General features: G+C 42.7%; 1 protein-coding gene across 5 annotated transcripts in view; it reads left to right on the forward strand.

Annotated features, from left to right (window-relative positions):
- LOC133464041 (slit homolog 1 protein-like) overlaps positions 1-24826 on the forward strand; it is a 94466-nt gene that overhangs the window by 57017 nt on the left and 12623 nt on the right. For 3 of the 5 annotated variants that reach the window (XM_061745981.1, XM_061745983.1, XM_061745986.1), the window contains exons 9-24: positions 1758-1905; positions 7991-8062; positions 10581-10652; positions 11525-11596; positions 11775-11918; positions 14025-14188; positions 15167-15190; positions 17820-17964; positions 18057-18131; positions 18305-18448; positions 18538-18681; positions 18771-18937; positions 20982-21114; positions 22820-22888; positions 22972-23043; positions 23165-23236. In XM_061745981.1, coding sequence (XP_061601965.1) covers positions 1758-1905; positions 7991-8062; positions 10581-10652; positions 11525-11596; positions 11775-11918; positions 14025-14188; positions 15167-15190; positions 17820-17964; positions 18057-18131; positions 18305-18448; positions 18538-18681; positions 18771-18937; positions 20982-21114; positions 22820-22888; positions 22972-23043; positions 23165-23236 — 1717 coding nt within the window. The remainder of the gene's footprint in view (positions 1-1757; positions 1906-7990; positions 8063-10580; positions 10653-11524; positions 11597-11774; positions 11919-14024; positions 14189-15166; positions 15191-17819; positions 17965-18056; positions 18132-18304; positions 18449-18537; positions 18682-18770; positions 18938-20981; positions 21115-22819; positions 22889-22971; positions 23044-23164; positions 23237-24826) is intronic. The other 2 variants (XM_061745982.1, XM_061745985.1) reach the window with 1 other exon arrangement.

Raw genomic sequence — 24826 nt, forward strand, 5'->3', positions numbered from 1 at the left:
GAGGAAGCCAGAGATAATATTTCGAAATGATGAGAGACATGAAGTGGGACGAGGTTAAATGTATGGACTTGTGAGCAAATGGACAAAAGGTAATGGGTTGCAGTGAATGAGGACGCTAAATGGAGTGAGAAAAAGCATGCAGAGGAAGGGGAACTGATAGAAAAGTGAAAGCAAATAAAAACAGGGAAATGGGACTGAAGGGAGTGGCAGCTATAACTGATGGGAAGGAGATAATGGGGAAAACAGCAACCGGGAAAAACAAAGGAGCAGCAAACATCAAACAGCCTCACCTCAAGTGTACCTGTCAGGAAGCTGTCAGTTTGGGCTCCTGCAGCTGAGCTCTGCACTCTCCCGGATCCCAGGCCTGTCAAATATTCCATGTTAGATCAGAAGGGAGTTTTCTCTGCCCTAAACCTGATCCTAGATCTGTCAAAGCTTTGCTTTCCAGATCACACAGCCTCAAATTATGTGGCTACAGTCTTTCTGCCTGTGTCAGTTTAGATGCTATTTTCTAACTGGTTCCCAAATCTATAAAAGCATTCATACAACTGATTAGGGGTTACCAGATATATGAGGTGTCACCTTAAATATTGCGTATAAACTAAACAGTCCAAGAGCCACAAATATTTCGGTAATCCCTGATGTTTCAGGAGTTTTTGAGCACTTATCTTTCTCTGTCACTGACTTTTACCATCACTCACTCTGTCTTCCTCTTCCTGAATCTCTACTCCCCTCTCTTTTACCCTAGCCAACATTTTCCACATGAGCTGAGCGATAGATTGGAAGGTAATTAAATATTCATGGTTTGAAACTTGGATTAGTAATGCTGTGTAAATGAGGCCATTTAAAAGTCTGTTTTATTCATTTTATCTGGGTTAGACTTTCATACACACATCTAGTGCACAGACGGCAGAAAACGCTGTACCGGCAGTGCAAACACTCGCTCCCCTCCTCACCACACTGCTGACAATGCCATAGCTATTTGAACAGGTATCTGGAGACAGCACGATGAGTTGTGTGCTCTGAATGCAAATGAAAAAGTTGAAGAACAAATGGAAGTGCAGAGGTGGGGGTTGGAAAGCTGAATGTGCTGAATGGCTTCAATTCCACCTGGAGGAGAAAGACTCATGAGAAAGATTTGTTGAGAGATCAATGGATCTTATTGGGAGGCCTTCATTTGACACTCCAACTCCATTATTCAAATCTTTCATCTCTTTTCCAAGCACCGTGGCAGTCCTTTGATAGATAACCTAGTTTCTTTCACACTGATTCTCAAAAATATTATGGCTTTAACTGTCAAGACAGAAAAGGATGCTTCATCTATTTTCCTCAATGTCAAAACATCCCGAGGAATGTTTGTTAATTCTGAGCTCAGCTTATAAAGTACAGAAGTGTGTTGAAAATGTGTGCTGTCGCAGTTACAACCAAAGAATCGACCAGTGCGTGCACTTCTGTTAGCGGTTTCAGTTTAACATAGTTATTGACACTTTTTTTTAGCTTGACTGAGTTTTCCTCAAAAAAATTAAATAGTAGACCTACCTGTCCTTAATTTTTAAAGTTCCCACGATTTGAATTAACAGCATTGAAATCCCTGATTCTTTTTTCAAGATCAGGAGAAGGTGTAAGAAATAAGAAATGATAAGATAAAATTGCCATGGCACTTTAGATCGAAATGTTTAATCATTTATTGTATTCTAGGTTTGAGGTGAATGTCTCTTAACCTTCTTTTTACACATCTTTTTTGTTTTGTTTTCCAGGAAACCAGGAGTCTTCAAGCATGCAACCCTGCAGCACAGGGGGAGGCTCTTGCCCAGCCATGTGTACCTGCAGTAACAACATTGTGGACTGTAGAGGGAAGGGCCTGACCGCCATTCCTGCCAACCTGCCTGAAAACATGGCCGAAATGTGAGCGCCATTCTTGTTCTCACTAGAACCGGATCAATAAGTTACCAAACCCAATTTCAGAAAAACCTTGAAGGTTCTTTTTAGCCAGATTGTATTCAATTCAGTTCAACTCAATTCACATGACATGTATAGCACAAATTCACAACAAATCATCTCAAAACCCTTAAGTCTTACAGTCCTATTGATAAGAAACTGGAGTAGTCCAATCTTGAAGGAACAAATGTATGAACTATTTTTTGGGCATCACCCTGAGACAGGAATTTCCTTGTTTTTATATAATGGAGGTGAAAGAAGATACTTCTACTAACTTGTCTTATGTGTGATTTTAAAATGACAAATCTTGGTCAAATTATCTCTTACATTCCTCACTGTAGTAAAAGATAAAGCAATGCCTTGCAGAGTTACAAAATGACTAGACAGTCTGTATCTGAAGTGCTCAGGTCCAACTAAAACAACCTCAGTGAGTTTATTAACAGGAAATGATCAGTCATCTATATCTTAATGTCTTTAAGACATGTTTGTTATCCAGATAGATTATTGGTATCATCTGGCTCCATAGATAGATATAGCTGAGTATCATCTGCATAGCATTGAATGGTTATCACATGCTGGCTGATAATAGTACCTTATATAAGCATATATAGAATAAAAAGTAACAGCCCTAGTGCATAAACCTGTGGAACACCATGACCAACTCTGTTACATAAGAACACACCTCTTCGCATGAACAAACCAGACGATCAGATGAATATGATTTAAACCAAACTAATGTGGTTCTTTTAATTCCAATGACATGTTCAAGCCTCTGAATGAATGTTGTGATCACCTGTAGTGATCCACTGTCTCAGTTCCGTAAAGACTAGGTTCTTTGGTAAAGTAGAGGTTTATTTACAGTGACCTTAAAAGCCTGAGGCACTTAGCTACCCAAAGATTGTTTACATCTATAACGGAAGTATTAATTAAAGGAAAAATGTCCTTGAACAGTCAGATTGGTCTGAGGTCTAAGAGATGTTTCAGATTAAGCTTTTGTGTCTGCCAACCTGGATAGAACAGGACAGAAACAGTTCACACATAAATCAGGTCCAACAGCCCACCCCAAAACCGTTGCACTCAATGACACCTCGAAGGCAGAAATGAAAAGGGTTGCACAAATATTCTGTCTAATAGAAACAGTCTTATCTGTAGAAAAGCTCATGAAGAGAAAAAAATGAATACATGGCTCAACAGAGTGGTCAAGTTGATGTCTATGGTACACGGATGCACGCTTAATTTCACTGAACATTAACATCTCTGCCTGCATCCTTGTTTGAGATTGAGAGAGTTCTGATTGGCTGTATTGAGATGTGGGGGCTTTACACTACGCTGTTATTGCTGGAAGCCTTCAGATTTGAATCTGGCATCTTTCTGTGTGGAGTTGTATTATCCCTTCATGCCTCAATTTTCTTCCTCACTCCAAAATGATAAATGCTGGCCGTTCATTCTAAAACTCACCATCGGAGTCTGGGTGTGCATGGGGATTTGTTTTATTTGTCTCTGTGATGGACTGGCGATCTGTACATGTTGTACCAGCCCTCTAGCCTGATGACAACTAAGATAATCTAATCTCCTGCATGACCCTTAACAAGATGAAGCAAGTCTTTGATTAATATCACAATTTCAAACTTCTGTGTGGCTCCTACAAGATTAAAGCATGATTTAAGTGCATTTTTTCACCAACATTTGCTTAGTATGTTTGGTCAAACAGATTTCAAAAAGTTTTTTTTTAATTAGCTTATTCTGTTCTTGACTGTTTCTTCACCACATATAACTGGACATCTATTAATCTAATGTAGACTTGGAAGGAAACATGGACACTTTGAGCAGATTAGACTGAGATCGCAGGCTCTTATCAGGTCAGATGGCTGTGAACCACATGTGAGAGCTTTGCCAACATCCCGCCCTCAGTTAACAGTCGCCCAGCATCTGTCTGGGTTTTAACCGTTTACAGCCCACATACTATACTCTAATTCCCAAGAATGCATGCTCGGACTTTTTAAAGTGGTCCTGTCTTTACCCAGGCTTTCCTGCCACTGGCAAAGCCCTGCCTGAAGTCTTCCAGCAACACAATGATGTATGCCTAATTTCATAAAGATGGGATGGATGGATGAGCCAGCTGCTGTGTTGCATGTTCTTCTAAGGAGCATGTGTGCAGCTAGGAGGAAACAGCTAGTTTCTAGGTCTCCTCCTCCCCATGGGGTCTGTTTATAAATACCCAGCTAGTGTGGAAGTCACCGATCCCATGTTTCCCAACAACCCTGACCCATTTCTGCAGTCGGGGGCTGAATATTATCATTTGGACTTATAGACTTCCCCTCTGTGTGTGTTCTTGTCTGTTAGAGTGACCACACATGAAACGCTGGGATGTTTTAAAATATGTTAAAGTATTCATACATTTTGACTTCTGAGTGGTAAATAATTTAGACTTCACCCTTGCTGATGGTCTGCGAACCAAAGAATGTGAGAAACAGAGAGCAGCTTTTCTACAAGTGGGATATCATATACATCGAAGGATGACAGATGAGCTCAGTATTCAGCGTACGGCACTATAGGGATGACAAGGAGATGACTGAAAGATAGCTTAAGTGCGGTTACATTGTACAGGCGATGGATTTAGTCTTCGTAGCAGATGAGCACAGACATTTTAAAGCTTCCCCTGCCCTTTATATCTAATTGGTGCTTAACTATGCCCTGCTTATAAACTCCACGATGTTCTGATTCCTCTTTTACAAGACCATAGGGAAGCCCCCATATCATGTGCATTCCTCCTGTCCTCCCCGTCAGAATCTTTACCTTCTAGGTTAATGTCCCATGATGCTCTTTCTTTTAATCTCCTTCTCCTTTTCTCCTCAACATTTGTGTCTGTCTTTTTTCCTCTTTTCTCTTATGCCAAATCCCTATGGGCAATTTCAAGGAGGCGCATTAAGTGAAAAAACATAAAGGAAAGTGATGGGGTGGGGGGTCCGCTCAGGAACTTGGTGGAGCAGGTTTGATCTGCACTTGAAGTTCATTATAAAATCAGTTTCAACTGCAGCACGGCGGACTGCTGTGTATCAAGGCCGACCTAATGCCTCGTTAATGAGGCACTTGGAAACTCACATACACACAGGCACGCTCATGCTGCTCTCATTAGGTACAAATCGGAGAATTGCAGCCCTCCTGCCCTACCTCTACCCTAATGACTGACTGGGTTTTTGTACTCCTCTCTTGTGTGACCAGGTCCAGTTTGCCTACACACTTCCACAACAAATTATTATGCACCCGAGTCTCTGTCTGCACTGGCTGAGCACTGCCATAAAACTCTCCCCCGGTCTTTCATGTGCACCACTTCGGTCCTGCCATCATCTCAGGCTACTTCATGCACTGGTTGAATACCCGGAGGCGTAATGTATTTTCTTTTAATGAAAACCATGCTCAGACCCTAATGAAAAGGATGAAGAACATTGATTGGATTGACACAGTCGCCAGCTCGCCGACACACACCAATGTTGATGATGACAAATTGGACAGGACAGGAGTTATTGATTGTCCATCATTGTCCACTGACTTCTTTGGGAGATTTTTTTCTTTTTTTTTTAAATTTCTTTTACCAAATGGATGGAACAGCTCTTTTGTTGATTGTGGAGATTAAGTTGCTTGGGCATATTGATTTGCAAAGAGCAACGCTGCAAAGCTGCAAGTGTCGTGAGCAGTACTCGAGTTGAGGGGGGATGGCATCCCCCCTGAAATAAAAACGGTCAAAATCATCCCCCCAGTAAAACTGCCATCCCCCCTTTCCATCCCTTATGTCATTTCATCAATGAATGTGATTTTACTGCTATTTCAACATTTAGAGTCATCACCAGAAAAATAACTTATTTGACCATTTTCACCTGTTTCAAGTAAATTTTCACTTGAAATAAGTAGAAAAATCTGCCAGTGGGACAAGATTCATCTTCTCATTACAAGCAAAAAAATCTTGTTCCACTGGCAGATTTTTCTACTTATTTCAAGTGAAAATCTACTTGAAACAGGTGAAAATTGTAGTTTTTTCCAGTGATGAGTCTTGTTTTAAGTGTAATAAGATTTTTTTTTACTAAAATGAGACATTTTAACTAGAAACTAAATTCAACTTATCCTGTGAAGGACAGAATCATATTGATAAGTTCAGAAAACTGTTTTTTATTGTTGTGTTTTGATGTATTTGATGTAAGCCCAGTGGATATTTAAAGCTTACAGAAGGCTGCATTTAACTGCTGCTATGTCATTCCTGCAGTATTTCTGCAGGTGTTTTGGTCAGTGCTATTATTTGTAATATATTATATTATTTGTAATCAGCACAAATTATCTGTCCCCATATGGTAAAATCCACCATCACCCCTGACTTTTTTTTACAACTCAAGTACTGGTCGTGAGACAGTGTTGTGTGTGTCCTTGTCTGGTTTGGAGGATGTTTCTCTACTCTTTTTGAACACACCCGCAGTACGACAGTATGATGTGGCTACACAGTATACGCCACCAACACTGGCACCAAAACACATTCAAATGGCATGTAGAGTGCCAGGCTGGTTTGGACCGGTTGGGCAGACTGGTTGATGAGAGAAAGCATTAAAGCCGCTTGGCCTCACACACTGCTGCATGGTGAGGACAGAGCAACCACAGAGCTGTCGCTCCACTGTAAATCCACACCACACACTGGGACAGCCAGATAAAAACAGACAGAGGGAGCAAGTCCACCACAGGAATCCGTGGTGAGGAATCACTGTTATCCAAAGAATGCCAATAGCACTCCCATATCGCCCTACGAGAGCGCACCAGGACTTTGAAGAGGGGGCCGTTCTTAATTGAAAAATTTGGAAACTCACAACTGTTAAATGACTGTGGCCTGGGTCTCACAGAACATTTACCCCCCATGAACGGACATAAAGAGAGCAATGCGAGAGGCCTGAAAGGCATGTTTTCATATCTGAAATGCCTCCAAATGACTAATTAAATCATGCGGAAATGCTCCTGCGCCAAGGAATCCCAGACTTCACAGAGTAATGGTTAAATCTGTTACCAACATTAAGCAGTTTTAAAGATTTTTAGAATATTTCTCATTTTCCTGCGGGTGACAAATAGCAAGATAACGATATTTAGATGGTTATATGTCCACTGGCTTGCCACAGCCCGTGCAGGCACATGCCTTCTGGTCTGCAGCCTGTTACTCTGCAGGGAGGCAGACTGGTGGAGCAACCCGACAGACCTGCAGCTGGCTTCCTCTGGGCCCTGCTAAGCCTCGGTAAGGACAGTTTTAAAAGCTGTGAACTGACCTGCAGATAAACAGCCCTCTGCCATCCACAGCAGGGATTTGTTCTGGGACAGGGCTGCGTCCTGAGTCGCAGCCCCGAAACACAAACGCATACATGGCTGCACTAATGGGGTTTAGGGACGTCTGTTTCTGCGGGAGCATCTGAGACTGATTAAAGTCTGTTGCAGCTCTGTTCTAGATAACCCAGTGTGTGTTTGTCTGAGTATTAATTTCAGGCTCTGACAGTTGTTTTATGGTGAGACTTTGTCAAACTCTTTTCTTGTCAACGTTTTCTTCAGCAGCTCTCTGGCTCACAGGGAAAAAGTAAACTGTAAGAAGTAATATTTTACCATGCTGCAAAGGCTTTAGTGGACACTTTGCAGATACCCAGAGGATAACGGCAACTTTCACAAGAACAAGTGAGATCATTATTGATTTCATGATCTCATGTGAGAGCGCAAGTGCTGGAGACTGTAAATGTTAAACCACGAAGAAATATGAGTTTTAGTTGAAGGCCTTAACACTCTCGCACAAAACGAAACAGAGCATTTTCCCCTCCAGCCCTTTTCCACAGCACTTTAGTATTCAGACTGTTTATTGGTTCTGAGGATGTTATGACTCCAACATGCCTGGACCTATTACAACTGTGAAATAGATCTCGGTTAATATAATCAGGCCAATCACTGGGGGGTCAGAGGTGATTACTCAGCTCTGTTGCCATGGAGAACCCTATTGTTTGGTTAACTAATGGTTTAACATCTCTTTTCTTCTCCTCTCTAGACGTCTGGAGCAGAACGGGATTAAGTCTGTTCCTCCCGGAGCCTTCTCTCCCTACAAGAAGCTGCGTAGGATGTAAGTATAGCAGTGCAACTCACCTTAGGGCTATATGATACAGAAGAGAACAAGAACTTGAAGACCGGGGAAAACCGGGAAAAACCGGGAAAACAAGCTGCAATTGGCAGTTTTCTCCTTCCACTTCCACAGAGCATGCAGTATTTATTTTGTATGTCCCTTAAGAACATATTCTTGTTCTCAGGAATGGGGTGGCATGGAAAGCAAGCACTCAGATCCTTTATGCATAATAATAGCTCTCGTTTTTCATTGCTATGCACTGGTATTCCCCTGGCGAGCATTGTGTCCAGTCTGCGTGTTGCCGGCGGGTATGATGATGAGGGGTAAGAGAGTGTGCTGGAATGAGGTCTGAGGCTTCTCTTTCCCTGGGAGCAAACTGCGACGGGCTGGTGGTTGAGACTGAGTGGGGTTTGGTCTGTGGAGCCAGCTGTCCGGTCACCTTGCCTGCACATCAGTCGGGCCAAACCTCCACCACTAGACCTGACTCACATACCAGGGATATGCAGGGAATGGAAGGTCAAGGAGTTCCTCTGCCCTTCTTAACCGGATATTTTGTTTATTTATTTGTCTGGAAGTATATGTACAGTAAAGGACAGTCATGTTCAAACGTTAGGACCCCCTCATCTAAGCCTATGAGTAAACTGCAGCCCGGTGCTGGTGATCGTGAGCCCTTGATAAAGGTTTCATCCTCAGGTGTGCACATCTCCATGAAAGCACTCATTTGGGCAGTTTGCTGGTCTGGAGCATTAAAGTATGTGTTAACAAGGAGCCAAGAGGAGAAGACATAAGTAATGGTCCTGGAGCATTTTAGTGACAAATGTGAGTCTGTATAATAGGGATGGGCGGTATGGACAAAAAAATGTATCACGATAATTTCTGGCATTTAACCCAATAACGATAAAAAAAATACCAATACAAAAAGTGTCATCAACGGGAATATTTATTTCTTTCAGGCTCATTTCTTTCTTTCTTTCTTTCAGACTCATTTCTTTCTTCTTTCTTTCTTTCATGCTCATTTCTTTCTTTCTTTCTTTCTTTCTTTCAGGCTCATTTATTTCTTTCTTTCTTTCTTTCATGCTCATTTCTTTCTTTCTTTCTTTCATGCTCATTTCTTTCTTTCTTTCTTCTTTCTTTCTTTCTTTCTTTCTTTCTTTCTTTCTTTCAGGCTCATTTCTTTCTTTCTTCTTTCTTTCTTTCTTTCTTTCTTTCAGGCTCATTTCTTTCTTTCTTTCTTTCTTTCTTTCAGGCTCATTTCCTCAATTTATCGTTTTTATCGCGAGATGACAAATTCTTACCGTGGGGAATTTTTTTGACGGTTTATCGTGACTGGTAAAATATCGCCCATTCCTACTGTACAACAGCTAAAGGTCGGTTGAAACTGGGTAACACAACAGGACAATGATCCAGAGCACATCAGAAAAGCTAAAAAATGAAAGAACCAGGTATCACATTTCTGGAATGGCCTAGTTGAAGTACAGATTGAAGTTTAATGTCAACCTGTGACAGCATTTAATTTTTTACCTCCATTACTGTAAAATGACATGAGAATAACCTACAAGTAACACCTGTCCCAACTGTATGCCGTATCATGATTGCATAACATCGTACAGTCTGTGTTGTTGTGGATGTTTCTGTATTTATCTGTGACGTCTGGACTACCTCGCCTGCCCCTGTGTGTCATGTTGCTTCACTGAATATCAACCACACCATTTTCTTTCACCTTGTCCCAGTTTGGATGACCTGCAAATGAACCATCCCCGCAGACAAGGATGCTGTAACAGCCCTCACACACCGACACAAGCACAAACACACCACTGTCTGAGTTTACAGATGCACACCAGTGCTCTTTTCGTTCTGATTTCCAGGAAACCTCAGTCCTTGCAAGAAGACAAATGGCTACTTATTTAACTGTTACCCCCAAATGAGAATCTATCCCTCCTCTTCACCACATGATGATTTTCCTTCAAAGGTATCCAGTCGACCGGAGTTCAGTCCGCATACTCCATTAAGTCTTTTTCTCCATCTGTCTTTCTCCCTTTCTTTCCCACTGTTCCTCATTTACTTTTGCTTTTACTCACACAGACGCGCACACATCAACTCACAGGCACACAGGCTTAGTGGTTATCCTGTGGGGAGAGGCCTGTGGATTCTATTAACAACAGCTATGTTCCGAGGCAGTCTACTGTATTTTGCTTTGGATTTCAGCCCAGCGTCACATTCTTACTCACACAGACACATCGAGGATGGAGGATTCCTTGATAGGCCTCAAATAATACAATTAAATGCTTTGACTGGCCACAAGGCTCCCTTGACGAAACGCAACATCAAACATGGAGGAGAGCTGGGACTTGTCCTCCTCCAGCTCCCACTACGTGTGTTTCTTGCATCCACCTTCCACCGAGGGTCACGTTGAGGTTACAGGTGACAGCTGGGGCAAACCTTCCTCAGAGAAAATGGAAATTGGCTTAAATCCCAAAACTTATTTCTGCGTCTAATGCTGTGTCCTTATTCAACGCAGAGACCTGAGCAACAACCAGATCTCGGAGATCGCTCCCGACGCCTTCCAGGGCCTGCGCTCCCTCAACTCCCTGTAAGTGGCCCGGTTTGTGTTTGTGTCGTAAGAGCTTCTCTCCATTGTAGACTGCTGTGTCTTTTTTTTTTTTTACTTTTTTTTTCCATTTTTCAATTGGTAACAAAATCAACAGACAGATACAAGAAAAACTACAAAAACAAAAACAAAAACGGGTGGGGGGGGGGTGTCACTACTGTCTTACATATTGACACCATTTTGCCCATCTTACAACATATAGGTCTTTTTTGAGTCGTAAACTGTAGGTAATCTGTTCCATTAATCGTATTTCCTCAACAATATCACGCCATTGTCTCAGGTCAGGTGGGTCCGTTTTCAGCCAATTTCTTGTAATGGCTTTCTTAGCCGCAGGAGATAGAATCTTAACGATGTATATGTCTTCTTTGCTTATTACATCCCCTGGTATCAGTCCAAGGTACATAACTCGTGGATCCTTAGGGATCTTATATCCCAAAGTTTTCTCCATGGGTGTTAGGATCCCATCCCAAAATGCTTGCATTTTTATACATGCCCAGAAAATGTGAGAGTGGTTGGCACTCAATTGCCCACACTGTCTCCAACAATATTGTCGTTCACCCAATTGTTTATTTTTAATTGTTGGAGTTATAAAAAATCTAATTAAATTTTTCCAACCAAATTCCCTCCATCCTTTGGAGCTTGTTGACGTGTGTTGGGTCTTATTCATGGAGTGACAATCATCCTCTGACAACTCAATGTTTAATTCCTTTTCCCATTTTGCCTTTACATACATTGTATTTCTCCCATGTTGCGTCATTAAACCTCTATACAGTTTGGAAACAATTCTTGAAGGAGTTTGCTTATAGACTGCTTATAAGACTGCTGTGTCTTAAGTCTGTATTGTGATTTCCCAGCGTGCTGTATGGAAACAAGATCACTGACCTGCCCAAGGGGGTGTTTGACGGCCTCTACGCCTTACAGCTGCTGTAAGTGGTACACTCACACACGCTGCTGATTCTCTGAAGGCGCGCAGAACACCAGGCATAACCTTCAAATAAACTTTCTGCATACTTTTCCATTCTATAATGAATGAATTCATAAAGAAACACTGACAAGCTTCTTCCTCCCTCCCTTTTATTCCCCTCCTCTTTTCCCATCTCTTAGGTTGCTGAATGCCAATAAGATTCACTGCGTTCGTGCCAACACCTTCCAGGACCTGCAGAATCTCTCGCTGCTATCGCTCTACGACAACAAGATCCAAACCCTCGCCAAGGGCACCTTCACTTCACTGCGAGCGATACAGACCCTGTGAGTCAAACACACACACACACACACACACACACACACACACACACACACACACACACACACACACACAGGGCAATACACGCTCAGGCACATGCTGAGCCGCTACCATAAAACATGAGCCAACACAGGAGTTGTTTACTCGCAGGTCTGTGTAATAGCACAGGAATGGAGTCATGAGGTTGAAAGGGGAGCATATCTATCATCTCCATCAACACACAGATACACACAGCCTCTGCGGTCACAAGGAGATTAAAATCAGCACACACCACACCCACACTTTCTACCTGTTGATACCTAGACAATACCAGTCCTGCTAAAATAAATGCCACATTTTTACCCAACCAAGAGAACATCACATGCTGTGATCCATGCAGATCCATACTGTAATTGAAGCACGCAACATATAAAAGCTTTTTTCCTCGTTGTCATGGAAGACGCTTGTTGAAATCTATTGCTTGTTTCACCATAAATATTCACAAAGAGATATTAAATCTTCCTTCTATTGTCCAGATTGAACTGCAAAATATTTGTACTCTTGCAGTAGTTATTTCTTCTTTTTTTGGTCTGATTGGTCCAGCTTACTTATCCTGTCCAGTCACACCTCTTGGCTTTGGGAAAACTGTAGGCTACCGTGAAATGGTAGCCTAGCATGCTAATTACATCCTGGATCAACAAGTCTTTCCCACTCCACTGCATAGTATTTTTGGATATGTTTTGTTTACACTAATCTGGTTATCGCTATATATTTGGACAATAAAACAGTTTTTGTTGTTTTGTTTGTATTTCAAGACATATTTAGAGGAAAGCTTATTAGAATTACAGATCTTGAAATACATCAAGACTTAAAAACAATTTAGAAAAACCGAGGCACTCAAGAAGTTAGAAAAATATAAAAGGCCTTTATTAAATCATCGCTTAGAAAAAGTTAAAATGCCTAGAAAAGGTTAAAATGGTTTAACCTTTTCTAGGCATTTTAACTTTTTCTAAGCCATGATTTAATAAAGGCCTTTTATATTTTTCTAACTTCTTGAGTGCCTCGGTTTTTCTAAATTGTTTTTGAATCTTTTGGATCCCCATGCCGAAGAGCACCTGAAGTATACTTTTTTTTTACACCCAGCAGCACTCCATGCGTTTGTAGTTGCCCTAATACATCAAGACCTATTTTTCATGAGTTTAATTATAAGAGCATCCCTTCATTATTTATCCATCAAAAAGAAAGTAAATGTCTCAGACTGAGACATTTATATATGAAGGTGTGAATGCACGAAGGAGCTCTCAACGTGAAGTGAAACAGGATATCAAAAACAAAACAAATGCTACCAAGGAGATGGCAGGAATATGAGGAGTGGCTAAACCACCAGCTCGATACTTTCTGATGAACAATGTGCGCACTGATGAGCTCAACAACATAAAACAGGCTGGATGTTCACTTGAGACAACAGTGGTGGATGATCACACGATCCTTTGGCAAAGAAAACGGCTTCACAGCAGCCAGCTAAGGGAAGAACACTCTCCAGGAAGCAGGCATAACATTATCCATGTGTGCTTAAACAAAATGACTTCATAAGAGCAAATGCGGAGGGTTCACTGCAAGGTGCAAACCATTTATAAGCCTCAAGGACAACCTCAGCCAGACCAGTGTTGGAAAAGGATTCCAACTCTGAAACTTAGTGGAGACATTTTGGAGTAGCTCCTGATCTGAAGGATGTTATATCATCTGTGAAACACATCAGGGCAGAGAACAGAACTATACTGAGTCACTTTATCTCAACTGGATGGAGCTGAGTTTTTCATGATGAAGACAAAACAAAATCAGGAAGAAATGATGAAAAAACAACAGCTGAAGACAGCTGCAGTGGGCGCCTGAGAGAGCAACACACCGCACCAGATCCAGATGGTTGAACATGTAAATGTTGTAAAGCCATTCTGTAAGCCAGCGATATTAACACTAGTGCTGTGTCCTCAAAGGAATGTTTGTGTTTCTTAATTTACAATCTTTGTGGCCCTCATGTCAGAATATAAACACCTCATTTTGATTTAATCACTTTTCAAGTGCTTCCTTTGTCATCTTCCTCACTTCTTCCCACCCATCTCTCTGCTCTCTAGCCACCTGGCCCAGAACCCGTTTATCTGTGACTGTAATCTGAAGTGGCTGGCGGACTACCTGCGCTCCAACCCCATAGAGACCAGCGGCGCTCGCTGCGCTAGTCCTCGCCGTCTCGCAAACAAACGTATTGGACAAATCAAGAGCAAGAAGTTCCGCTGCTCTGGTAGGCTGGTGGCTCTGTTTTTCCAACTGTTCTCTACCTGTCTGCCTTTCTGTGGCTCTTTAACTCTTTCTTTTTGTTGTTTTTTTAATATATTTTCCATCTCTCCGCTCTTACCTTCTCCCTTTCTCTCCTCCGAGGGTGTTTTTTATACCCCCATTGTTCCCTCTACCACGTTTCATGAGTGATCTTTCCTAATAAATGCTTTTACTGGGACTATCGTGTGCTGTGCCGGTGCTCTTCAATCAATATCCCACACCACACTAACTTTGGGCAGAGAACAGAGAGGTCATTCGCTCTCTCTCCCTCCAAATTACCACAGTTTGAGTCTGGTTTCATAGTGGAACCGCAGCGAGCTGAGATCACCCTTCGAGGCTGGTATAAGAGCTAGAGTTTCTGTATGTGCCCACCATTCCCCGGCTCTCTGCCAATCTCAAGCTCCCATCCCACCTAGCTTCAGCCTCCCCTTCCCCATTCATTCCTCTCCGCTCACCAGGCTCAGGTTTCCTTTGCGCACCGTCGTTCTCCCCCACCATGCACACTTTCCCTCCAACTTGTGCCCACTATGGTGTTTATGCAATATGCAGTACTGTCTGGCACCCTGCACTGTTGAGGTTTAACACTTCTTTATAGCCTCGTTTGTTTGGCTAGACCTCGTGATGAAGGGATTCCATGTGCTTTTCTCTTTCTTTTTTTCCCTTTTTGACTTTTTCCCTCTTTTATTGCTTCTTTCTTTCTCACTGTCTCCATCTTTTCCTCATGTCACTCTCCCTTAGCAACAGCCAAATATTTACCACCTTTTGTACCTTGTCACTTATTTTCCCATAGACAGTCCACAACTTCTCTGTTTAACCATCATACAATCATGTGCCGTCATATATAAGCTCTATATATGACTGTTTTGAAGCGTAGCGATGCTGCGGCCATGCGCACCTGACTGGTCTCACTGACATCCGTCCCTCTTTCTTTCCTCCATCACAGCCAAAGAGCAGTACGTCATCCCAGGTGAGTGGCTTGTAAATGTTCACACCTATCATTGTCACTCTTTAATTTTCCACTCGCAGCCATGTAGTGACATCATTTTTCCACAGCTGACTGTTCATTTTCCAGTGATTATGCTCCAGGTCAAGAAGTGTTTGTTTATTGCAGCTTTTGTCATCACACTGTCATTCTTGTGAGCAATAACATTTTATTTACCAAGTGAACTGCCCCGGTCATTTCTACGTGGCCGACCACAAAGTTACACCTCAATCATAACCAAAGGTTTGTCAAACTTATAAAAAGGTGAAAACAAACCAGAAAAAAACATTTAGGCACATTTTACAACCTTTTTTTTTTTTTCCAATGGAGCAAAATATTCTTACTAACATTCCCCATTCACCTTTTTGTGCATAGTTTTTGTTCCTTCTGATATTACTTCGGATAATTGGCAAGATCTTTGAAATACCCCAGCTGTAATAAACTGCTATAATCTTTTATTCCATCCTGGGGGAATAACTTAGAGGAAATGGTTTGCACTAGAATAAACACAAGGCATTTAATGGTAACATTAGCTGAAATTGATGCATTGCTGGTGGCTAGTAGCATGTACTGTATTTATGTTCATGAGAATAAGCAGGTGGGACCAAGAGTGACTCGACTGGCCGTATGAGTGAATTTTTGTACTGATATATATGCACGCGTATTAGAGCATCTGTTTCTTTTCAGCGTTGTTTTCCTGCCATAACAGTCTTAGCAGATTTAGTCAAAAGGAAGCGTCTCTTTGCTTTGGCATCAGCGCAGACACTCAATCAACAAGAGGGACAGTAACGGAGGGAGGGAGAAAAAAGAATGGAGGGGAAGGAAAGCATGTCCTCTCTATCAGTACAGCTAAAGAAAATAAAGCCCACCAGAGGTCCCAGATTCCTATCGGCGGATATTTCCGGACTTCTTAACGGGAACACTTCCAAGAAAATAACTAGGAGGAGCAGTGATGTGTTTCAAAGTGTGTTTATTGCCCCGTGCATGCTTGTGTGACTCATCGTCGATTCCTGTACGACTGTGTTGGTGTAAATTAATGTGTCTATGTGTGTTAGGCTGAGATAAAGCCCTGTGCAGGCTTAGAAAACAAATGAGAGTACTATGTAAGCAGAAGGGAGATCAAAGCCAAACACGATTAATAAGAATTTCACCCCCCTTGAATGATAACAACAAAAAGCTTTCACAATTTACACACTCTTGCACCAAGCACACAGTCACTGACGGCACAGGAACTCCACAACACATCAGCAACAAGGAACCAAGCTGCAAAGGATTATGAGAAGTTCGCAACTCCAGCGATGAGTCACTTTGCATCCTGGAGAGGGAAAAACCTCATCCTTTGGCTCTCCGTTTTCTCCACTTTTGTGTAAACCTGCTGACAGTTAAAGTGTCGCCGCCACGCACTTGTGACGACGATGATGACTCAGGCTTGTGAAATCTCCTGGGCTCCTCTACATCCTCAAGATCAAAGCACTTTTCTTATACATTCATTGCTTTCCCTGCTGCAGGAAATGCCTTTTCCGGTTGTCTGGCCCAGTGAGGGAAAGTTCTTTAATGACCAGTATTACTGCGTCTGTCTGCGCCCTTCACCGAGTCGCTCAGGGAAGTGACACGCTTTCAGGAGAAGTCAACAAGTGGAGGGGCTTTCTGTCGCACACTCAGCGATGAGGGGTTGCGATTAGGTGTAGGTTTTGCATGCTACTGCATTTATGAAGATTTGTTTTCCGGTTGTTGGAGGTTTTTTCTGTTGGTTTTTGCGGTCTGGGACCCCACAATGTCCCTCTGATGTCATCCTGCAACCTCCGGCGCAGCAGTGAACTGATGTAAAAGATAATGGGACGCAAAACGATATCCTAACAGAAGACACCGGGTTGTTGCTTCTAAATGGAACATTTGCACACTACACGAAGGCATGCACGCACCCTTGCACAGACACAGAGATGCAATGAAAAGCCGCTTGGACGCAGACACAGTGTTCTAAGTAGCTCCCAGCGCTCTTCCATTATTGAGCAGCCATGATGTAACTGGCAGCACACTTTTTGGCACGTAACGTCTATTCATAGACAGAGGAGGCGCAGGGAAATGTCCCACGCTCCCCATGCTGCCTCATTCTTGCTCTTCCTCTGCCACTCCCCACCTTTCATTCCTCTCATCTCTCCTCTCTCTGCCTTCTTTCCTGCATAAATTGGCGCTCCTTCCTTTGTTTCCTCCCTCTACTTCCTTTCGTCTCCAACCATCTACACTTGCTTCCTGTGCATCATTTCAGCTGTCTGTTCCCCACCGTCCTCTCTCTCGGGTGCCCCTGCCGCGCTGAAGCTGGCTGTCCAAATGCACTTTCTTTTCACCCCACTGCTCCTGTTCTTTTACCTCTCTGAAATAATTGGCCCTTCCTTCTGTCTTCGTCCTGCAGCGGGAGAGCCGCGGCACCTCTTTCAGGTTCTCTAAGGTTAAAGATGATGTAGGGGAAACTTTTTCTTAGGTCATACCAACACTGAGTGCTGACGACAGCTGCGGTGGCAGCAGATGCGTGACTAAGGGTTTCACAGGAAGAGACGGCAGCACGGGTTGGTGGTGTGATCTAAGAGAATGTGTCTTTGCATCTTCTCTCATTCAGGGACGGAGGACACCCGTCTGAATAACGCCTGCAACAGCGATCCAGTGTGTCCTCCCAAGTGTCGGTGTGAATCGAATGTAGTGGACTGTTCCAACCTGAAGCTCACCAAAATCCCAGAGCACATCCCCGCATCCACCACTGAACTGTAAGGAAACTGCAGAAGAGACACACTGAACAGGCTTGATTTTTTTTGTTTTTTTGTGGACTTAAACTTTTTTACTTTATTCCTCTTTCCAGACGCCTCAACAACAATGAGATCACGACTCTTGATGCAATTGGAGTCTTCAAGAACCTCTCCCAGCTCAAGAAAATGTGAGAAGGACTCTAAACTTTTCAGCTTTAGCTTCATTTCGGGCCACATCAAGATCATGAATGACCTTAAAGAGCCGGTTGTGGCAGTACTTAAGGCAGGATCGTCCCACAGGCCTTGAGTTTGACTCTAAACGGTACACTAATTCCTGTTTCTGGCATGCTTACACCCTCAGCAACCTCAGCAACAACAAGATCACAGATATTGAAGATGGGGCATTTGAAGGTGCGTCCTCTGTCATCGAACTCCATGTCACGGCCAATCAAATTGACTCGGTTCGAAGCGGGATGTTCCGAGGCCTAGAGGGGCTGCGGATGCTGTGAGTGACGCACAAACATGGAAAATCACAGGCTTCTAAAATGTCTGCGTCACATTTTGATTGTGAAATATTGTTTTTCTCTGCTTAAGGATGTTGAGGAACAACAAGATCAGCTGTGTCCACAATGACAGCTTCACTGGTCTCCACAACGTCCGTTTGCTTTCTCTCTATGACAACCAGCTGACCACAATCACCCCCGGAGCTTTTGACACACTGCAGACGCTCTCCACTCTGTAAGACCTTGGCATGCTTCTATCTTTGAGCTTCTTTTTCTGTTTTTTATTGTTTTTCCTACCTTTTTTACACTGACTTTCCTCCACAGTAACCTCCTGGCCAACTCCTTCAACTGCGACTGCCGGCTGGCCTGGCTCGGGGACTGGTTGAGGACCAGGAAGATTGTGACGGGTAACCCTCGCTGTCAACGTCCAGCCTTCCTGAAGGAGATCCCCCTGCAGGATGTGGCTCTGCCGGACTTCCGCTGCGAGGAGGGTGAGTCTCATACTTTGGTTTAACTTCTCTTTGCCGTTTGTCCTTATGTGCACTATAAGTGCAGCTTTGTTGCATCTTTAGATTGAGTCATTTTTCTCCTTGAATGGAGATAAGCATCGTCAATATGCTTGATGAGCTTTTTCTACGTGTGGCATCAGGGTGTGACTGATAAAGATTTTAGCATTCGCTCTGCTCCACAATACATTGTGAACAAGAGCTGCCAAAATTGTCTGAGAGCATCTGAAATGATGGCCGCTATTGTGAGCCTCTTTTGTTTACTGAATAGATTGCTGTTCAGCAGTTCCTAAGCTGCCGGTCGATGCTGGGCTGAGTGCAGCTATTGAGCTGTTTGCCTTATTGACCAGTCAGCCTCTTTGCTGCTGAATGACTGTTAAACTTGTCTTTTGGACTCGGGCAGATTCTATTCTTTGCTTTCGCTGGTCGATATTACATTAGCAAAAACCTTCTTCACCAGTCCTGTTCACTTGCATTTTTCACTTCCTCATCCTTCATTCTCCCAATATTCCACCAGCTTTCAAGACTGCTATCTGTTGGGATTTTCTTGCATCAAGCAAGCGAAAAATAAAGTACACTTCTTATTTCTAAGATTTGTTTTTCATCATTTTTTTATAAAGGTATATCAGGATATACATAAAAAAAGCATCTTGTTCTTATATGATCTTAAAATTAAGTCAATATAACCCCATAATGTCATATTACACTGCATCATTGTTTATTTAAGAGAAACTAAACGAAGATGCTAAGCGATGTGTAATTAACAGCGTAACCGCCAGATGCTGCCAATCAAATGTTTAGTTTAGTTTAGTTTATTTTCGGTCATGACACAAAAAAAAAAACAAAAAAAAACCAAGAATAAAACTGACAACAAGAAAACGTTCAATTGTTCAAAGAAAACATAACACAAAAGTTTCCAGTATACAAATAAACAAATAACATCTAGACCGAAAAAGGGGTAGGCTGAAGCAAAGCTTATTATTTGCCTACCCTCAAAAAGAATTATTAAATTAATAAAATAAAAGCAAAAAGTAAGAGAAAGACTGCCCGTAAAACCAATTGCCTCTGTAGGGATAACAAACATTCCTCAAAAAATAAGAAAGATTTTTAAAATAAAGGTGCAGTCTACATGTTACCTCAAAATGCATTTGGTGAACTGATAATTAGCAGATGTGAGCACCTCTATAATAGGAGATACGTTGGTACTTTGTTGATCTTCAGCATTCAGGTGTGTGTTAACTCAATGCCAAAAGGGAAAGACATCAGCAACTATCTTTGTGAGGCAATCGCTGCCACCAATTAATCTGGAACGTGTTATAAGACCATTTCTGAACAATCTGAAGTCCACCATCAGCAGTCGGCAAGAGATATGAATCTTTCCAAAGAGTGAGCATCCCTAACATGTTCCTCTCATGACCAACGTGTCCAAACCTCAGAGAATTAAAAAAACACCATTATAATAATAAGGATATCAAGTTCAGGTCTAAAAGGCAAAATAAATACAGTAAATAAATACAACAGAAATTAAAATTACATACAAATCAATCAACTAATATCTTGGAACCCAAACACTCATGTTGTAAAGAAGAAAGAAAAATGACAAGAATAAGAATTGAAGGTCTTATTTTTGTAAAAAAAAAAAAAAAAAAAAAAAAAAAAAGAAGTAATTTACCAAAGGAGTATTATGAATTATTGATCTGAAACTTCAGATTTAGACCCTGCTCCTTTTTCCCCCACTTTTTTTTAAGTTGACTCAAAAACAAATGTATCTTGTTTTGAAACATTAAATTGTGTAAATGTGTCATCCGTCACTTCATACCGTTAACTAGATTGTCTGTTAGTTAGCCAAGCTATGTGCGGTATTAGAAATGTGTATGCTGACGGACCTGGACATGCCCCTTAGGTTTGCTTTATCGTTCTACTCTTTCCACTGTTTTACAAACATATCTTTTGCTTCCAAATTGTCTCCCTGGTCAATCACCATTTTTCTTCCTGTTTTCTTTGTACTCTCTCTCTGTCTTTTTCCCAGGCCAAGAGGAGTCCACCTGCGTGCCCCGACCCCAGTGTCCCAGTGAGTGCACGTGCCTTGAGACGGTGGTGCGCTGCAGCAACAAGCACCTCCACTCACTACCCAGAGGCATCCCGAGAAATGTGACTGAACTGTGAGTTCCTCCAAATTAATGTCATTAATTCCTCAGTTTGACTTTCAGCCATTATTCTTCCTATGTCTGGGTGTGAAACTGAGTTTACCAAGCTGAAAGAGACAGTGGATGTGAAGAAAATCTCTCATCATTTGGAGGAGAGAGAAGGAGTCAATAAAGCCTGCAGTTATTCTCTCAGACATTCTTCTTCCTCTGTGTTTCGTGCTGCCTTCAGGGCACTGATGTCACTCTCACAGTCAGAGCCAAGGATCAGAATGTGCGTATTCACGTGAGTGTGTGCGCACATATTTGTGTTAAGGCCAGGAGCCTGTCCGCGGGAGCACAGGGGAGCAACAGGACATTTTAATGAGCAGTTTTCAATGGAAAGGGGAGGGAATGGAATAGGTCTGGAACTTTCCAATACTGCCTCATTTGGATGTGACTGACTCTTGTACACACACACGTACACATCAGCGCTCACACACGCTGTGCGAGCCTTCAGGCCTGTCATTGTCCCAGCAGGTGTGACCAGGTGTACCCCTCTGTTCTGGGCTTTCATCTAGTCATCTGGAGAGTTTGCTACTCCATCATTATCCCAAGTGTCCTCTGCAGCTTCATTACCTATCATTACCTCTGAACCCGAAGGCCTCCCAGCTTACCACCTCCCCCCACCCCCAGCTGCTGCCCTTCCCTCCCGGTGTGCAGTCAACAACAATAGCGGGAGCCTGCAGCTCTGCTGAGGGAGAGCAGGCCCTAAATCGGCCATTCATCAAAGTGTCAGACCACCGCTACAACTTTGTGTTAACAGTCGGTAGGGTGATTGCTTTCCTGCAGGCGTGATGTAAACCTTGGTGGCTTGAGCGTAATCGGGATCTTATCACATATTTGTTTTATTTGCGCCTCAGTCACTTCAAAATGTGCCGGACCACAGGAAGCAGGACATTCACAACATTATCACCGTGGGTTCTTAGTGTCTTGGGTCCCAGCGTATCCCACAAGGTGTCTGGGAACGCTCTCACAGGATGCACATCGGATGCTTGCTAGGCCTCACTTCCAGGTGCCCTCAATATTTAAGCAAAACATGAATACAACAATAATTCAAAGACAAAACACACGGCTATTTGTTGGACATGAGGTGGAATGCCTGCAAGAGCATGGGAAAGAGTTGTGTTTGAAGAGCGTGGCGTCCTTCAGCAACATCCTGCAAAACGGATCTGCAGACAAAAACCAGAATAACATCTCCAAATTAAGATTTGCACCACATAAAACTTTAAAATTGTTTTGTAGATCAGAGCTTGGACATTTATTGGATGCTTGGTTGTTATTTTTTCATCTGCATTAAAGTCAAAGTGCTCTGCAAAAATATGGTTAAGGCAACAATTCAGTTTTTCCTGCAGCTCATTTGTTATGAAATCACTAAGCAGTGTTTTAACTGTGCAGCTTTTTGCACACACCAGCTTTCAGACTAAATGCAATTATTATTTTTTTTTCTAAAGAACATTCAGTGGTTTAGCAATAACTCTAAAGTACAGCGTCTCATTAAAACTAAGTCGAGAGGAATGTCGAGACAGAAGAAACTTCGTTTTGAAGGCTTCGTTCATATCATAACATTTTGTCCACAGGTTTTCGCACTCGAGTCATGTCCCCTACGAACATAAGTGATATTATTCACTGCATTTGATGATTGTTTCACTGTGAATATTATATCTAGCGTCTCTTTGTTCAGGTATCTGGATGGAAACCAGTTCAGCGTCGTCCCGAAAGAACTGTCTACCTTCAAATACCTGCAGCTGGTGTAAGTTGTTAATCCTTCTGGCTCCTCTGTCATGCAGCACAGATCAATATGGTGAATTTTCTTTTTCTTTTTCTTTACTTTAGAGACCTGAGCAACAACAAGATCAACTCTCTGACCAACTCATCCTTTGCTAACATGAGCCAACTTACCACTCTGTAAGTCCTCACCGGCCTCAGCTGTCAGAGCAAAGAGCCACTATTTCAATCTGGTGCCGAGAGCAGGTTGGAAACAGCTGCGTTTTATATTCATACATATGCAATTATTTCAACATTACAGAATCCTGAGCTACAACTCCCTGCGTTGTATCCCCAAAATGGCTTTCAGCGGGCTGCACTCTCTTCGACTGCTGTGAGTTTATTCTGAATGCATGTATATACCATATGTGTGTATTGATTTCATTGTGTTTGTCTGAGGCTTTAAGTTTTAAATTCTATTTTTAATTCGTAATGTGTCTCTCCAGTGGTGGGAGTAAGGTTCACTTCTCTTCTTCCTCACATGCACATCAAACATGTGAAATGTTTCTTTGGTGTCACACAGTTTTGAACACAAAGCTGAAATCAACAACTTCATTGGAAACAATTGAAGTTCTTTTGAAAGAGTTGTTCTAAAAACCCGACAGTACACACTTTCAGGCTAAACGAGTCGTTAAGGAGGATATTTTTGCAGCATGCGCCGGCTACAGAGATGCTGAGACAGATGCCGAGAATCTTTGATTGACTCCAGAGGACTAAAGCTGTCTAAATAGTTCTGACAGCTTATGAATTCACACACTCGACACTCACACACTCCGACCTATTTTCTCTCCTGAAGCGGCAGCCGCGGGGACAGAAAAGCAGCAGCAGCAGTGGAGCCGCTCGCATCTGCCCGGTTTGCTCGTTTACCTCTGCGCGCCCCGAACTCATCACTGTCCTGCCATCTGTGGCAAAAGTGCGCGCCACCGTAGCCCACTGTACAAAATCACCCTGACATTGATTACCAGAGAACGTTTGCCCTGCTAAATGTAATGGCTTCAACTCTTACCTCAGGACTCATATGAAGTTACAAAGTCTCTGATTGTGCACTCGGAGTGACCATGGACTGCAGAATAACTATGATGTAGGATGTAAATGCGTTGGACAGAAGGATGACGACATCGGACCGAGTCTTTGGAAGTGCATCCAAGGATACGGCAGCTGCACAAAGCAACGGCACTTTAACTCTAAAGTGCAGTTTAGTTCTGCGAAGGAGAAATTAAGACCAGGCACAGCCAACCCTCCTCATGAGAGTGTGTGTGTATTTCATATATAAAAAATATATAGCTGTATGTGTATCTTTATGAGAGTACGCATAGTTCTCATGTTTGTCATCCAGTGACTTGATGCCTTGGAGTATGTGTGTGGGAGTCTCAGCCCTCCATGTGTGCTCATAGCAGGCCCACTTTTATTACTGACAACAAAGCTTCAACAAAGCCTGCTTTTACGGTGGGATTCAACTAAAGTCCCTGATCATTACAAGACACAAAACATAAAGCCAGTTTAGCGTGGAATGAGAGCGAAGCTCGGCCATCATTAGCTGATGCCGCCTCGCTACCCGAGCACGGCGCTTTGATCTCTAATGAAGCTGCGTCCGTCATTTCTGCTCTTACTCACTCACGCCACCTTCATCTCTAAAATGTTCCCCCGTGCGAGCGCGCTAGACGCCATGTGAGGCCCTCCCCTCCAAGTGCCACCCGGCCCCACATGCACCGTACAGGCGCGGAGAAGCACACAGAAAACTGTCTGGATCAGCTTCTCGTCTCCGTCGGACGGGAGTCCAAACGAAGCAGAAAACTTTGATGTCTTTACTGCTGGAGTGATCAATCATAAGCCTCCTATTAAATGTCACTCGGTGCCACGCAGTTTTTTTCTGCACTAAGCAAGCCTGTGGGGGGTGCTACACATCCAAAAAGAGCTCCGTTTA

Source organism: Cololabis saira, chromosome 17 (assembly GCF_033807715.1).
Source record: "Cololabis saira isolate AMF1-May2022 chromosome 17, fColSai1.1, whole genome shotgun sequence".
Taxonomy (NCBI): Eukaryota; Metazoa; Chordata; class Actinopteri; order Beloniformes; family Belonidae; genus Cololabis; species Cololabis saira.